The sequence below is a fragment of the Diadema antillarum genome, unplaced genomic scaffold, assembly GCF_040938485.1.
Source record: "Diadema antillarum isolate AM-2024a unplaced genomic scaffold, OU_Dant_1.0 seq00000183_RagTag, whole genome shotgun sequence".
NCBI lineage: Eukaryota > Metazoa > Echinodermata > Echinoidea > Diadematoida > Diadematidae > Diadema > Diadema antillarum.
In genome coordinates this window covers 2,468,214-2,484,794 of record NW_027271250.1, presented here as the reverse complement: position 1 = coordinate 2,484,794, position 16,581 = coordinate 2,468,214, and the positions used below count along the sequence as shown (strand labels likewise).

Below are 16,581 nucleotides of genomic sequence, written 5' to 3'. Positions count from 1 at the left end.
AGCGAAGTGCATACGGTCATAAATTCTTTAACATTAATTTGCCAAATATCATTTCGGTTATATTTCATTGCATCATCTCCAAACATGCACAATCTTGTGAAGACGGAAATCCGTGAAGTAGCTCTGAAACTTTTGTCATTCATTATTCAATCAGTTGTGTTCTTGTGTTCATTCTTATCTTCACAATATCGACAAAACCATTGTCTGCCATTAGTCGATTTTTGGTTGTTTCTTTAATTTTTCATCCATGATTGTCATTCGTGATGTAATACCAAGGCTGAACTCCTGACAGCAGCGTTTCTGCACATCTCAATCGAGCGAGGCTGTTCCAGACAGTTCGAATGCATGGAGGAGACAACGTGTCGCGAGCTGTCGCAAACGGGCAACTGCCGGGTGTGCTGTCGCGAAGATTCCTGCAACAGCTATTCGGGCAGGGAGATCGTGAATAACGTCATGAAGGAGTCCAGAGATGGCGTTTTGGAGAATTCCGGAGGCGGAGGCGCTTCCCGTTACCGTGGCAACAAGGGTGGAACATGGGTAATAGCGATACTGACAATAGCATTGATAGCCAAGCCAGCTTTTGTGATTCTTTGAGGAGGTGGGAAATAGAAAATACTCAAGCATAAAGATTATGAAACCATCAGTACATAAGAGCCTGGAATATAATTGTTGCTATGACTATTTGCGTGAACAAGTCCTGTACACCAAGTCAAGATCTTAACGATTTGTAGATATATTTCGCTTACGAGCAATAAACTGCAGATAATTACTATACGTGCAGTCATCCGCCATCAAGTTCTGTTTCGGCAGTTTCCGTTGTGTCTCCTTCTTTTCTACTCCTCCAATCCTCCTCCTTCCTTCCTCTCTCTTGCTCCTCCTCCTCCTCCTCCTCCTCCTCCATCCCCTACTCATTCAGTCCTCCTCCTCCTCCCTCGATCTCCTCCTTACCAACTCCTCCCTTCCTCTCTCTTGCTCCTCCTCCTCCTTTTCCTCTTCCTCCTCCTCCATCCCCTACTCATTCAGTCCTCCTCCTCCTCCCCTCGATCTCCTCCTTACCAACTCCTCCCTTCCTCTCTCTTGCTCCTCCTCCTCCTTTTCCTCTTCCTCCTCCTCCTCCATCCCCTACTCATTCAATCCTCCTCCTCCTCCCCTCGACCTCCTCCTTACCAACTCCTCTCTTCCTCTCTCTTGCTCCTCCTCCTTCTCCTCCTCCTGAAGTTTCCCTGTTTTGATTTCCATTGCCAAGTTGATAATGATATCTATATATCGCATCCTTTTGAAACATTTATCACTTTATGAGCAATGTAGATGCGATTTTAATGACTGGCCTTCATGCGTAATATGAAATGATAATTTTAGCCTCCTTTGTAGTGGCGGATCCAGACGGGGGCGCACCGGGCGCCCCTCTTATAGTTAAAACAAAATAAATAAAAAGAAAAAATGGGGCGCCCTTCCTTTAATTTTGTAAATGCACCCCATTTCACGGAATTCCTGGATCCGCCTCTGCTTTGTGCCTGTTGTTTCGTCATCACTGCCGCTGGTACGTCATAACAAAGTCATCCTACTTTTCATTACATCTCCTTCTCAGATTTCAAATGTATGTATAACAACGCATATTTCAATCCCCCACCTCTCACTGTCTCGTGTATGGTTTTACCAGTACCCTTTATTACCGTATAATATCATTTTGACTCTTCCTGTGATGGTATTCAAGAGAAGTATTACATTTTGATCACTCTTTCTTTGAACTCGATATTAAGCATATTCAACGTGTATCTATGCAATACATATTTATATAAGATACGATATTCATACACGCTCCAACGTCGTGGCAATATTCAAACGACATGGTTAAAATATTTCTGCACTTTATACAATTCTACTTTAGCATTAGAATGACATGTCTTTAGCAGTATTGCACAATATCGGATTTCATTTAGTGATTACATTATTACTATCATTATATAACATTATCATGCACTTCTTATTACACGATGAAATATATTATATTGTGTCATTATAACCACTGCACGAGTTATGTGTTGTATCAACATAATCATATTCTGATAGCCTTAAACATCATCATGCAATTTCGTACGAAAGAAAGCAAATACCAAAAACAAAACACGACATGACTAAAAGATCAATTAGTCTTTATTAATTTGGCAATTAGGAGTAGAGCTATAGGTTTCATTTCGAATGCTTTCCAAATGCCACATGCACATGCAGTACGTGTCCCTATGCAAAGCTACAACTAAAGATGGATTGTGCTGTTGACTGACGTCATTACATAAAGGTGCAATGACTTTATTTGGGTGCGCGTCACGAATCCGACACCCACGAGCCATACAGCCTACGAGTCATTATACGGTCCACGAATCGTACAGCCCATGAGTCATACAGCCCACGAGCTCGACACTAGGCAAATAAGGCCTAGATGAGTCCGACACTATAGGCAAACAAGACCCACGAGTCCGACACAAGGCAAAAAGGGCCTACAAGACCGACATTGCATCACGGGGTTTAAAGGGGATGGCTAGTAACCGATCAGTGGGAATCAGTGGGAATGCTGGAGGATGATTGTTCCAATCCTTGTGGGATTCATTTAAGAGTACATTATATCTATAGTTGTGTGAAAATCATTTGCTTCAGAATGGTCTCATATTCAAGTAATGTGCAGTTTAATGTTTCCAAGTTAGCGTGCCTGGTCAGTGACGGGGCATGAATCTGCACATTATTTGAATATGAGACCGTTCTGAAGCAAATAGTTTTCACACAACAGTAGATATATAATGTACTTTTAAATGAATCCCACAAGGATTGAAACAACCATCCACTGATTCCCACTGATCGGTTACTAGCCATCCCCTTTAATTTACGCAGTTTTTTGCCTAGTGTCGGATTCGTGGACCTTGCTTGCCTAGTGTCGAGCTCCTGGGCTGAATGACTCATAGACCTTTTTTTTTTTTAATTGTCGAATTCGTGGGCCGTATGACTAGTGGGTGTCGGGCTCGTGGGTTGACCCTCTTCATTTTTGTTTAGATCATCATGGTTTTGCGCATGAAAGCTACTCTTTTAAACATACATTATTGTTCAAAAAGTTGTATAGGAAATAGAAACTAATAATGTAGCCTCCCATAATACATCTTGTTCACCTTCAGAAAATGAACGTGGCATCTAACGATGTCACGATGGTATTGAACCAGTATGCTGCCTCACTCTTTATTCATGATATGTTAATATATTTATGAAATTTACAAGATTATCTGGACAAGCAAACTAATAAATCATGGTGGACTTGACGCAGTTCGTAAAATTCGCTCCGTGGCAATAGAAATGCCTCTATACCTTCTTGAAAGTTATCAACGGTCGGATTTTCCACCCCTGTGACACTTCCAGGTGCATATACATTCTAGATACAAAATGAATGCGCCATCAGGGTGCGGTGTTAGTAAGCATCGCGCCATGTGAATAATCGCGATGGGATCAGCATAGGCAGCAATAACGCAATACTGACACGTCATTCCCAAATGGATGACGCTGAATTCGAAGATTCATGTCACTATACTCCTCTTAATTTAGTTAACTTTACACTTCCACAAAACTGTAATGCAAGTGTATTGAATATGTAAGCTGTTCCACGAATAAATCTAGAATTGCCATACATGATCAGTGCATGCGTGCATTCATTTTCTTTTGGAGTTAGTACTTCATCATGTAATATTTTAAAAAAGCTGTAAACCTTAAAAAAATAATTACAAAAATAAACAATTTGAATCTAGATTGGCTTGAACTGTTCATTTGTTATTAAATTGTGTCTTTACACTTATTGCTTTCAGTTGGAAGATTTGGGTTTTTTTTCGGTGCGCTTGTGTCATACAGGGGCATTTCCCGTGCCCCCCCCCCCCCCCCCGACACAATATTGTTGCACTAACGTATATGAGTGTATAATATAATGTGTATTTATAATTTGTTTTGCACTCATTTTTTCTATGGCAATGACTTTGAATTGCCTGTTCTATGGTCCAAATTTGATAATAAAGGCTGGGACAACTTTTACACGAAAAGAAAATATCATTTTTTCTAGGCTAGTTTACCATGCCCTCCCCCCCCCCAACCAACTGCGCAAACACACACACACACACACACACACACACACACACACACACGCACGCACACACGCACACACACACACACACACACACACACACACACACACACACACACACATATATATATATACATGCACAAAGCAAAACACACACACATTATTTTGGGAAAATTCAGTTTGGACACAAGCAATCGATGCTGTGAATTAAAAAACAAACAAACACACACACACACACACACACACACACACACACACACACACACACAAAACCTTAGTTGTATGAGTCCCATATCACCCACCCCCCCCCCCCCCCCCCCACAAAAAAAGAAGAACAACAAACACACAAGTTCGCTCGTTATAACGGGAGTGCACTGTATTAATGTGAAGTGTTTCTTCAACGAGCGTGGATGTGCTGTCCATCCATACGCAGCCACGCAGTGAAATCGTTGCGTCAACAACCATAATCGAGGTAACTATTTCTGACTGATGAAAACGAGACAAAATTGATACAGAATAATAATTATTGCACGCAGAGTGATGTGCATACAAAACAGCTGCTTCACACTTCATATTACAGTGAAAACAAGGTCCTCCTTGGGGAAACAGAGCGGGGGTTCCAACAGAAATTGCTTTTATCTCATCTTGAAGTGACCGCTCATTGAATAAACATGTCACAGACCTCGGTTAACGTTTATTCTGTCATTGTTTCAATTTCCAAGAACACCCTGCATCTAAAAGGGTAAAGCGCGTGAGATTCATTCTTGATAGCACGAACAACGTAATCAACGTTTATTAAACAAGAAGAATATATATATATATATATATATATATATATATATATATATATATATATATATATATAATATACAGTATATATATATATATATATATATATATATATATATTATATACAATATATATATATATCATATACAGTATTATATACCTCAGAAGACATATACTTGTGTCATTAGGAAATAAATGGTTCTAAATTCAGATGTGATAATCGATTATAGTTTTTGCTCTTTTTTTGTTAAGAGGGTGTTCTATTTTCTTTTTTTTTTTTCTTTTTTGGTTTAGGGAGGGGGAATCGTGATATTTGTACGGGATTGTATGTCATAATTTTTCGATCGTAGTAGCGAACATAATAGTCAGGAGGTATTATAAGTGATTTTGATTGCCCTTTTTTACATTATTTTCGTCATTGGATTATGCACGGGGATTAGGCTTACCGACTACAAGGATGGATGGTTGATCGAGAGAAATTGATAGACTGACTGACCGAGTAATTAATAATAATGGCTTATTGAATGAATGAAGGAATGAATGAAGAATGAATGAATTATGAATGAACAGATAAGAATGTATGAATGAATGAATGAATAAGTGAGTGCATAGATGTATGAAAATGATTAAAAAAATTGAAGGATATTTAATGAAGCATTTGCCCCTATGAGTTTACGTTAAAAATGCAGATTTGGCAGTAGGGTCTATATTTCCATTTTTTTTTTCAGTAGTATCAGATCATCTTGAAACTATTTTTTTTTCAGATAATTATTTTCTTCGCAGGACACTTCATCTCAAGCTTATAGAAATGCGAATGTGTGTAGGCCGCAAAGAATGCAAAAAAAAATGCACCAGGGAAAAGAAAAAAAACCCAACAATTTTATGGCTCAAATATTCACCTTCCATCAAAATCATGACGATGTGGTCTTGATGAGTACAGCCGCCTAGAAATGATGATGGTGATGATGAGTAAAGTTATCTAAGTTACCAATAGATGGAGGGACTATTAGCCTCGCGCGTCCGCAGAGGATTCTCAATCCTATACATGCTACCCAGCTGCCGCCATGAATAAGGAAGCAGTCTCGGTGTTGAGAGGAGGCGTGAAGACTGGCCCGGTAATGCTATACGTTATCTGGGCCCATGAAATCAGCATGGCCTTTGGAGGATTTTCGAGGTCCGCGATGCGGATTGATTGCATCGTCTTCATGGACAAGGAAAAGGTCGGGAGAAATCGAGATCGAAGGAGAGAAAAATAGGTGGAGTGAGGGAAAGGGAAAGACAGAAAGTCAGAGAGGGGGAGGGGAGGAAGAGAAGGGAGAGGAAGCCTATTATAGACAAATTGAGGGAGGGAGAGAAGGAGGTCCATGATAGACAGATCTAGGGAGGGAGGCCTACATGATAGACAGAATGGGGGAGGGGGAGAGGGAGGGAGGCCTATGATAGACAGAATGAGGGAGGGGAGAGAGGAGGCATATGATAGACAGAATGAGGGAGGGGGAGAGGAAGGGAGGCCTATGATAGACAGAATGAGGGAGGGGAGAGAGGAGGTCTATGATAGACAGAATGAGGGAGGGGAGATAGGGAGGTCTATGATAGACAGAATGAGGGAGGGGGATAGGGAGGTCTAGACAGAATGAGGGAGGGGAGATAGGGAGGTCTATGATAGACAGAATGAGGGAGGGGAGATAGGGAGGTCTATGATAGACAGAATGAAGGAGGGGAGATAGGGAGGTCTATGATAGACAGAATGAGGGAGGGGGATAGGGAGGTCTATGATAGACAGAATGAGGGAGGGGAGATAGGGAGGTCTATGATAGACAGAATGAGGGAGGGGGATAGGGAGGTCTATGATAGACAGAATGAGAGAGGGGAGATAGGGAGGTCTATGATAGACAGAATGAGGGAGGGGAGAGAGGAGGCATATGATAGACAGAATGAGGGAGGGGGAGAGGAAGGGAGGCCTATGATAGACAGAATGAGGGAGGGGAGAGAGGAGGTCTATGATAGACAGAATGAGGGAGAAAAAGAAAGGATGCCTATGATAGACTGAATGAAGGAGGAAGAGAGGGAGGCATCTATGATAGACAGATGTAGGGAGGGAGGGGGAGGCCTATGATAGACAGATTGAAGGAGGGGTGAGGTATACATAGGCCAATATGATAGACAGATTGGGGGAGGGGGAGAGGGAGGTCTATGAAAGACAAAATGAAGGAGGAAGAGAGGGAGGCCTATAATAGACAGAATGAGGGGCAGAGGGAGGGAAGGGAAATATGTGCTATTTAAAGTTAAACAATAATATGTCAAGATTATCAACAAAGATACAATACTATAGTACATGATAGAATTTAGAATATACATCAATGAAGTCAAAGGGGAAACAGTATGCTACAAAATATGGTAAAAGTTTTATTCAAATCGAATTTTAAATCTCACAATACCACCAAATGGACTGGTGGCAGAACCTCACATAAATTATGCTAATCAGAGGAGATTATCCCCTCACCACTCCCCCATTTGTTTGTTTTCCTAAATAGCTATGAACCGTCTGAAATGAAAGAGCAAAATTGTAAAAGAACCCTGAAATTAGGAAGCTATGAAATTGTATACAGTTTTGCCAAGCAATTCTGAAAGAGCTGATAGCAAAATGCAAATGAGCGAGCTGATGATGTCATTGTCTCATAATTTTTCATTGATCATGTTAGGAAAAAAAAAGAGAATGACGAAAATTCAATGTTTTTTCTCCTATAAAAGAGTGAAACGTATCAAAAGTTGATCCTGGTTGAATAACTTCAGAATTAATGATCAGTCATGAATATCAGGATTTGAAACTAGGAATCATTTCGTTTGAACCAAAAAAAAAAAAGAAAAAAGAAAAAGCAAAAAAGGGAATCACGTTTGTGTTTGTTTGTTTGTGTGTGTGTGTGTGTGTGTGTGTGTGTGTGTGTGTGTGTGTGTGTGTGTGTACAAACTATAATATGTATATGGCGAGTTGCTTGGCACCATCAAATCACTCATTTTCATATTCATATCGAAGTGAAATGTGGAAAATACGGTGAAACTCTACAATGCCATAACTTCTCTAATTTCTTCATATTTTTCATAAAATTATCACTGTTTTTCTCATCAAAGATTGTACACTGACTCGGGTTTTTCCAGATTAACTTTTAAATGGTCTAGAATTGCCCTTCAAAGTCATTGTTGCTGTTTCACTAAAAGTATACCACATGATTTTGATGCGAATAATACGACTCGTCATATTTCATTGCAATGAGTCGAGATGAGTTCATTTTGTCTGGTCTTACAAATTGACTCTTAAAAGCATGTCAAATTACACTTACAAACAAACAAACAAACAAACAAACAAACAAACAAACAAACAAACAGGACACAAAGGAATAACACTTGAGTTGTGGCTTGTGAAGACTAAGAACTTAAAGCTGAATGAAAAACATGAACAATGCTAATGGGACAAAACCATGCATGACACGAGGTAGGCCTACATTGTATCGAAAATGTGAATACACAGAATAACAGTCATATTTGTCGGTAAATCATAACTCTTCTTTTTTTCCTTTTTCTGAAACTTTGTTAAAGGGACTGTACAGTACTGGTTGAGGTAGGGATTCATGTTTTGAACATTCCTAAGTGAGATAATGAAAAGCCTCTTATGAAATATGAAAGAGCATGTAATTTTAAGAAGGAATCAACGTTTATTTGATGAAAATTGGTTTTCAAATGGCTGAGATATCCAAAAAAGTGCTAATAATAAAAGGCGACATGCCCCAACTTTATTAGTATCTCTTTGTTTCACCTTGTTTTTGGATATCTCAGCCATTTCAAAATCGATTTTCATCGAATAAACTTTTGATACCCCTTAGAACCGCACACTCTTTGACATCTCATAGAGTTGTTTCTGAATATCTAACAAAACGTTAACAGCTAAATCTTCACCTCGACCAGAACTGTACACACCCTTTAATTTCGTGGCCCTGATGGAGAGAATTCAGGGTTTACGTGTCCAATAAAAAAAAAAAAAAAAGGAAGGAAGGAAATTAAGAATGTGCCGGCGTTCGGAGACGTATGATTTGAGTGCATTCCTTTTATATTACATCATATTCTAATGCGGTTCTTTTCTAACTTTTGTAACACCTGCCAGCCGGATTGTGTTACTAGACAAGTAAGCCTACTAGTATCTTGCGTCGACCAATTCCCGATCCAGGTTGGGTCCCTGACTCGAGAGTCAGGCACCCAAACTCGTTTTAAAGTCACAGCGACATCATGTGGCGAGCTTCGGGTAGTGCAGCTGATTTTGCGTGTGCGTGCGCGCATTCCCACAAGTGTATGGCATTGGTAAAGTGCGCATTTATTGTATCATGTGTTTTTGACTGGTTGCAGTACGAATTATTTGTGATCAAAATGTCAAACTATCACATGAATCCGTATTCTGGAGATATTCCGTCACGAAACCCTGGCTTTTCGCCGTATGGCCATGGCAGAAGTCCGATGGGTCCCCCTGATGGTCCAAGGTAAGTGCAAAGCAAAAGATAAATTTCATGGCCAGTCGCTAGTCGAAACTCCGGTCCAGCGATTCTCCACCGGCACGATCGGGCAGAACGCCACAGATCTGGCGTGCGTGGCCGGCTGGTGTGCAATTCAATGGTGTGTAATGACGCTGCATGGCAGCAGGCCGCTGCTGTGAAATTATGCTGCATCTGATCTGAGACTCAGCCGTATTTACAAGAATTCTAACAGGTTACGTACGTATGATGATGTTGGCTTAGTTAACTATACTGATAGATCCATGCCTAGTTAACTAGATAATTCAGGACATGAAATTCTTCCTATGAATCCTTGTATGAAATTTGCAACACCTACAGTAAGTAAATTTTAACTGTTACAGCGTTTGTAGTGTCTAGTAGGGTGGAACATCCTATTACCGGACGCTTTTCTTTGTGGCTTTGAATTCCGTACTCATAGAATGAAATTTCGGCTAAAAACAACACCACTTATTCACAGACTCATGGAAATTACGAATTCAGCCAACTTACGTCATTTCTTCAATCCAGTTTTTAGAAAATATGCTTCAAACATACCCCTCTAAAAATAGTGGTTTTTTGCGCGATGCAAAATCGCATTGTATTACCGGACTATTTTCGTAATCGAATAATCGAGGTCTTTCGCACCTAATCCTTGCACCAGAATCACAATTCATCCCACAAATCACCGTACACATTCTCACCGAGCGGATGACACACACAAAAAAAATCTGCAAATGAAGCTCAAATTTCGTATTTTACAGTAAAATGTCTGTCTTGACCATTTCGAACAGTTCACGCAATAAAACCTTGTGAGAAATCGACAACTGGTTAGAGTATACGTGCTTTGTCTATGGGAGCTGCACGCGCGGGTGATGAGTTGCATGCCCCTTAGCGCACAACTATTCCGCATCGTTCGCGTTTGAGGACGATAGCTACAATTTTTCCGATATTGATCAGTGAACTTTTGGTTCTAATAGAATCTTCAGCATTTTTCCTGTATGTGAGTGGGATTTCATAGAATTTCAGTCGCGAAATGTGATTCAAACATGCATAACTATAAACAAGGTGCGGGTCACTCAACTATAAATTTGAGGTAAAATGTGAATTTTTTCGTTTTTTTTTACATTTTTATGTGGCGTTTTTTGCGATTTCGGTCCACACAAAGTTCTGTGAGGCTAATCTACGAAGTCTCGCGCGTACAGAATGTCATTAGTACGCAAAAATGTGCGTGTCCGGTAATACCATGGTGTCCGGTGACACCATGCTTGCCCCTACAGTAGTGGTCTACTACAGTGTACGTAGTAGTCTAGTCTACCATTTCTACTCAGTCAACTTCAGGCCAGCGTCACAAAGCAAAGAGGTGAAACCAATTATAGGGCCTTTAATGTACTGGAGAAACTGATTATGAAATGATCACATGGTCCAGTTTTACACTAACTGTCACATTCAAAGGAAAAGAGAAACAGCACACATGATCCCATGACTTGAGAGGTTGAGAGCCAAAATTAAGTGAGGTTTATTCACCCAGCACTGGGCAAGCTTTGTGGTCAGTCGAAATTCCCAAGGCCAAGCAAGTCTTCACCTATAAGTCGTATCAGAGATCCCTTTCACTACTGGGGTGGTACAAAGGTTACCAAATATGTAACCGCACCAGCGACCGCGGCCCAACCTGGAGCAGCTGTACCGAGTCGGGGTCGCATTGCAGCCCTATGGCTATTGATGTACCACCTGATAGTGATATGGCTTAGTATTTTGGTGACCAGAGACCAAAATACAGGGTTTTACACTGAAATTTGTAGCCATACTGTTAGATAAGAATCAAAAGATACTTACAATCAAAGGCGCGGAAATCGATTTACAATACGGTCTGTTTTACGAGCCCAGTGAAAGATTTTATCCGAGGTTTTATTCCTTCCACACTTCATATCGTAGTACAACTTACACAGCGCATGCGCTAACAGACTTGCTGTCGATCGGGTATGGATAAAACGTAGCACATATTATGATACACAATGTATGCGTGTGAAAAAAAAAACAGGACGGCTAGCTGAGAACTGAAATGAATATATTCATTCGCGCACTAATTGCAAGCATCGCAGTGCACTTGATTACTTCACTAAATTGCATACAAGTCGTTGGGGCGCTGTTACTGGTTACAGCACCCCGCGCCGGGGTTACCAAATATGGTGCTGAGGAACAAAGAGTGGCATTGCATATGGATAGCTCAATGAATGATATTATTACAACAGATAACATAGATTTCCAGACATGAATATTAATGAGATAATTATGTAGATGAAATCCAAAGCCTTATGGCTTAGTCATGGATATCACAGGGCCTTGGTTTCTACATATAATGTTATCGAACAGAAGTGTGGTAGACCATGTTTTTCATGTAACGTTAGATTAGACAGTGTCAATGATGGATTGAGAAGTATAAATGAGAATGTCAGGTGTAGAGGTTTACACCCATGCTAGAAACCGCAACCAGCCTGGCCCAAACATGAAGCACTCCCACAGTAAAACTGTGTGAAGGAGAGCGTTAGTAGGAGTGCCCCGGGGTTACACCCATGCCTGCATGGTTTGCAGCGGAGGATGAAGGATGAGATACACTGTACCATTTATACTACTACTAGTGGCTTCACCAAGCGTCACTGACACTGTTTTGTGGTGGCTAGCTTCACATGTAATCGCAGTTACTGTATATGAATTACCTGGTAATGATTTTACTCGGTCAGCTTAAGTATCGACTTTACTGGTCACATGGCATTCCATACAACGATAGAAGCTCACCAGCTGCTCAGTGGCAGTGTATGGTGGTTCATGGGATACCAGTGTAGGCAGAGTGTAGCGCTCACCCCTGCCAAAAGTTGTTGCGTGTTGGTTTTGCCACCAGTTGTAGGGTATTGAAAATGATGTTGTGAAATTGGATGTTCTCAATCCTGAAACTTAAATGTAATAGGTCTAGAAGAAGTGGAGATAACTTGATTATGAGAGAACGATGTCATGAATAAGACGAACTGAAGTCAATCAAGTCTTGTAGTGCTCTGATTTATTCTGAAGGCAACTCGCCCTCAGCAAACTTCTGAAGGAACATAATTTACATAAACATTATTTACATACAATTCAAATTGTCTATGATTACCAATGGAAATAAATGGAATGGAGGGCTTCAGTAAAGTGAAGGAGTCTAATTCAATGAATCAACCAATAGATAAAGGGGCATGTGATGGAAGTACAGTAGGAGGGGATGATCACATAATGAGAGCTACAGGTATCTGGGCTCAACTAAAGAATCGGGTGTGGGATGGAATGAGTGAACACACCTGAATAGATAAAGAATGAAGGTGACAAAACCAAACAAGGGGAAAGGTACCTGAAGCAATGGTCATGGTAGTGACAACTAAATTTATATTATTAACTTGATTGAATTAATGCCAGACTGCAAGGGCAGTGCTGAAAAGCAAACTAATGCAAATTCATACAATATCTTGACAGACAACAAAGGGAGAGCAGACAAACAAGATATACAGCAAAGTGAACAACAACAAAATAATTTGCAATCACTTACGTTTGTCACTAAGCATTCTGCGCGCATGATACAAGTCAACTATCTGAGCCCATGATATGAATCTGCATTATTTTCTGAGATAGTGAAATGAAATGAAGGTGAAACTGGAGATACAAAGTATTTAATAAAAAAGAAAAAAAAGCGGTCGATGAGTAGTAGGTCCAACCATACATGTATTGTACATGTATGAAGGTCACGTAGGGTACTACTGGAGCAAAAACAATAAAGAGATTATCAGATTAAGCTGAAATTGAACATGCTTTATTAACACATTCTGTAGATGAGTAATGCAAACTTTCAAAGCAGTAGCACCATCCATTTCAAAGTTATTAGAGTTGAAAGTGAAGAGTATGGACAAGACACACCTAATCACACTATTCTATCAAAAAAAGTTTGAAAAAAGTGCTAAAAACACAATTTCCTGTTCATTTTATGATCCCAACCTTTAGTATAATGTAGAAGACTTACTCTTTCAAAAAATATTAAAAACTCAAGATTGGCTGGGTTGACCCATTTCACCCATTTTCAGTCCTCACACAATGTCAGTGCGTGTGACTTTTTGTTAGTTTTGTGATGCACGGTCACATATAGAACCAAGACCTCTAATGCCTTTATGTAAAGACAAAGAAAAGAGAAAATAAAGTTAAACTTACTGCAGCAAGTGACCAGCCAGAGAGAAAGCAGCTGATCAAATGACATCTCTCGGTCATGGTAGAATGTGTGTGAAATTGATTACCGGTATATGAAGGTACTGTCCTGTTGGAATTTAGATATACATGTTGTACATGTACACTGTAGCTACAATATGAAGAATTTTCTCATGGCTGACTCACAATGAAATACTACATGCATTGCCAAGTTTACAGTTACTTACATGATGTAGTTGTCATCATTTGTACTACCAATCGGGTTTTAGTGTAAAGACTACATGTACTGGTAGATGATGACATACAGTACTACATGTAGAACCAAGCAGAATAACACAAATATTATTCATTTGGCTTTTGCGTCTTCCAGTTCGGGTGCTTGTAATGCACATGTGCAGTACTACACGATATACTTGTAGATTGATCGATATTATATAATTCAGAAGCTACAGTTGTACATACAGAGGTGTACTCCAGGTGCTTCAGACTATTTAAACAAAAGCAAAGTTTATGAATGGGCCACCCATGTGATTAGCTAATCCCCCAGACAAGTTTTGGGCAAAGAGTTGGTTTTTGTTTGTGCTGTGCTGCTAATGAGTTAACTTTACAACTCAAGTAAAATGTTTGCAGCTTACAGTTGTGCATGTCACTTTTTGCACCAAAGGGCTTGAGCTTCTGAAGGGTAGGCTAAGAGGTTACTGACAGTGTGCCATGTTCATTGTTCTAATGTGTGGAGAGGCATTATGTAGATTGAAATGTATGCATTGTATTCATATACTGGTAGACACTTTTTAATGTACACCTTTACACAAATACTTCTGTATGCATTAGCATCTACTGGATATGTCACGACTTGTTATATGTTACTGTTAGGTGTACGTGCAGGCCATTCTCAGACTAATTGTCAAATTACCACTGGGTAACTAGTAATTTCCCTTTTCGTTTTGAAGTCTTAATACAGAGGAAACACAAAAACTACAAGTATCAAGCTACCGATACTTTATGTCTCTGACTGTCTTAATGGTTCAAAAGTGGTTTCATTACCATTAACATTATCTTTTATGTATATATCTTTCAGTCCTCCCATGATCAGTGATGGCATGATATGGATGAAATGTGCACCTAATTACCTGATATGATGAAATGTCCACGTAACATACACTTTTTATTGTACAGGTCTGAAGTGTCAATTTTGTCGTTTACTTGTCCACTTTTCTGTATTAGGCATGGCTACTTTCCCCAGCAGCATGAAACCAGCCCAATGGGTGGACCAGGAATGATGGGAGGGCAGCGCTTTCCAACACGGAACAGCTCACCATTCTCACCACCCTCCTACCAGTCCCCTTACCACCAGAGCCCTGGTTCCTCGCCCCATGACTCTGGAGGGAGAAGAGGAGGGAGTGGAGGAGGTGGCTACCAGAGGAGGGATTCCAGGGGGTGGGGCAGAGGAAGAGGTGGACGTGGCGGTGATTACAGTTACACACCATCTGGCCATCAGCAGTTCCACAACAGGAGGAGAATTCCAGTGAGTTTTTTTGAAGTTGAAAGCAGTTTTACACAAGAGTTTACACATTGTTTAATAGTATGTGTACACAAACATTGTAGAGGAGCTCTTGTGTGCACTGAACAAATAAATGTCAGCTTATTTCTACCCTGTCTTCCAACTAACATCATCACTGGACATTCCCAGTTGTAGTCATGACTGGAAATTATGTTTTGTTGTTGTTGTTGTTGTTGTTGTTAGCAAAAATACAGTGACATTCAACCGTCATACATGTACTCAACCTTTTTCACTGTCATTCTACAGAAATATCCACGCCTACATGTACACAAATTATTTGTAACTACTGGACATCGCCAGATGAAGTTTTTACCAATAAATGCCATTTTTAGCCAAGGATCAGTGACCATTGGCATTTTATCCAGGGATTTTACTTCGAATCTTATCAACTCATTTGTGTACGTCTCTAGTAGCATATCTGGGACAGGTACAAAGAGCAGAACATCTCGTATTAGAGTGGTTTTTCTTACAGGGATACATTTAGCAAGATGTGGGACAGATAGACAACCCCAAAACAAAATGCCCGAGTCCCCCTTTGCTGCTGAGGCAGAAATAGACAGGGTCATGAAAAGTCCTTGAAAATCTGTCTTGGCTCATCCGAAAGTACAAATCTTGCTGATAGTTCCGCAAAATTTTCATTTTTATTAAATCACCATTTTGATCTTTTCATGTTTTGTTTGGTCTGTCCTCCTTTCTCTGTAGGGAGGAAGTCCTTACCAAAGAGGGCAGTATGGCGACAACTCCACTGACATCCAGCGCTACTTCAAACAGTCCATGTTGGAAGACCCCTGGAAGGATTTGGAGCGGGCCGCAGCATCGGCATCATAACATTCCTTGCCCTGTCTCAACTCTGGGCGCGAGAGGACAAAGTAGACTGAACTATATGCACCTTCCACTGTGTCTACTGTGTAGATGTGGTACAAACCAGGGTGATGGATGTTTCCCCATGGTGGAGGCTGACTCATGATTGAGAAGACAACATCTGGCATACCTTGTTGTAGAAGCTGAAAGTGGATACCAGTCTCTGCTCAGTCATAGGGTAAAGTAGCCTCAGCTCCACAACATCCCTGGCACTTTATTTTTCCCTGTGGAATTGTGAAACAGCTTGGAGAGATGAAGCCTTACAAGTGAAGGGAAATAGCTATTTTATATTGAAAGGAACATCCAGTATCATTTTCAGTCATTGATGGTAATACTGGGTCTTGTTAAAAAGGTACGAGATCCCTGTGGGAGGACATAAGGCCAGAAGTCGTTACTTCAAACTCGTCTAGACTTGTCACCTCCATAACACTGAACACCGATGGAATCGAACCATCCATGGCAGAGCAGAGTGTGAGCACATATTTCGTGTACTCACAGACTTCAGT

The 16,581-nt window shown here is 40.4% G+C and overlaps 1 protein-coding gene across 1 annotated transcript; it reads left to right on the top strand.

Annotated features, from left to right (window-relative positions):
• Window positions 1-345: 345 nt before the first annotated feature.
• On the top strand, window positions 346-16,065 carry LOC139728583 (uncharacterized). The gene is made up of 4 exons (XM_071639520.1): window positions 346-537; window positions 9,293-9,423; window positions 14,878-15,178; window positions 15,917-16,065. The coding sequence occupies exons 1-4, from the start codon at window positions 346-348 to the stop codon at window positions 16,040-16,042; spliced, it is 750 nt and encodes a 249-aa protein (XP_071495621.1). The 3' UTR covers window positions 16,043-16,065.
• Window positions 16,066-16,581: the final 516 nt, after the last annotated feature.

Bases quoted from the DNA above. Each gene is read 5' to 3' on its own strand.
- LOC139728583 (XM_071639520.1), top strand. From the start codon at position 346: ATGGAGGAGACAACGTGTCGCGAGCTGTCGCAAACGGGCAACTGCCGG. The intron at 538-9,292 runs GTAATAGCGATA...GACTGGTTGCAG, and splicing joins GCAACAAGGGTGGAACATGG to TACGAATTATTTGTGATCAA. The intron at 9,424-14,877 runs GTAAGTGCAAAG...TTTCTGTATTAG, and splicing joins GGTCCCCCTGATGGTCCAAG to GCATGGCTACTTTCCCCAGC.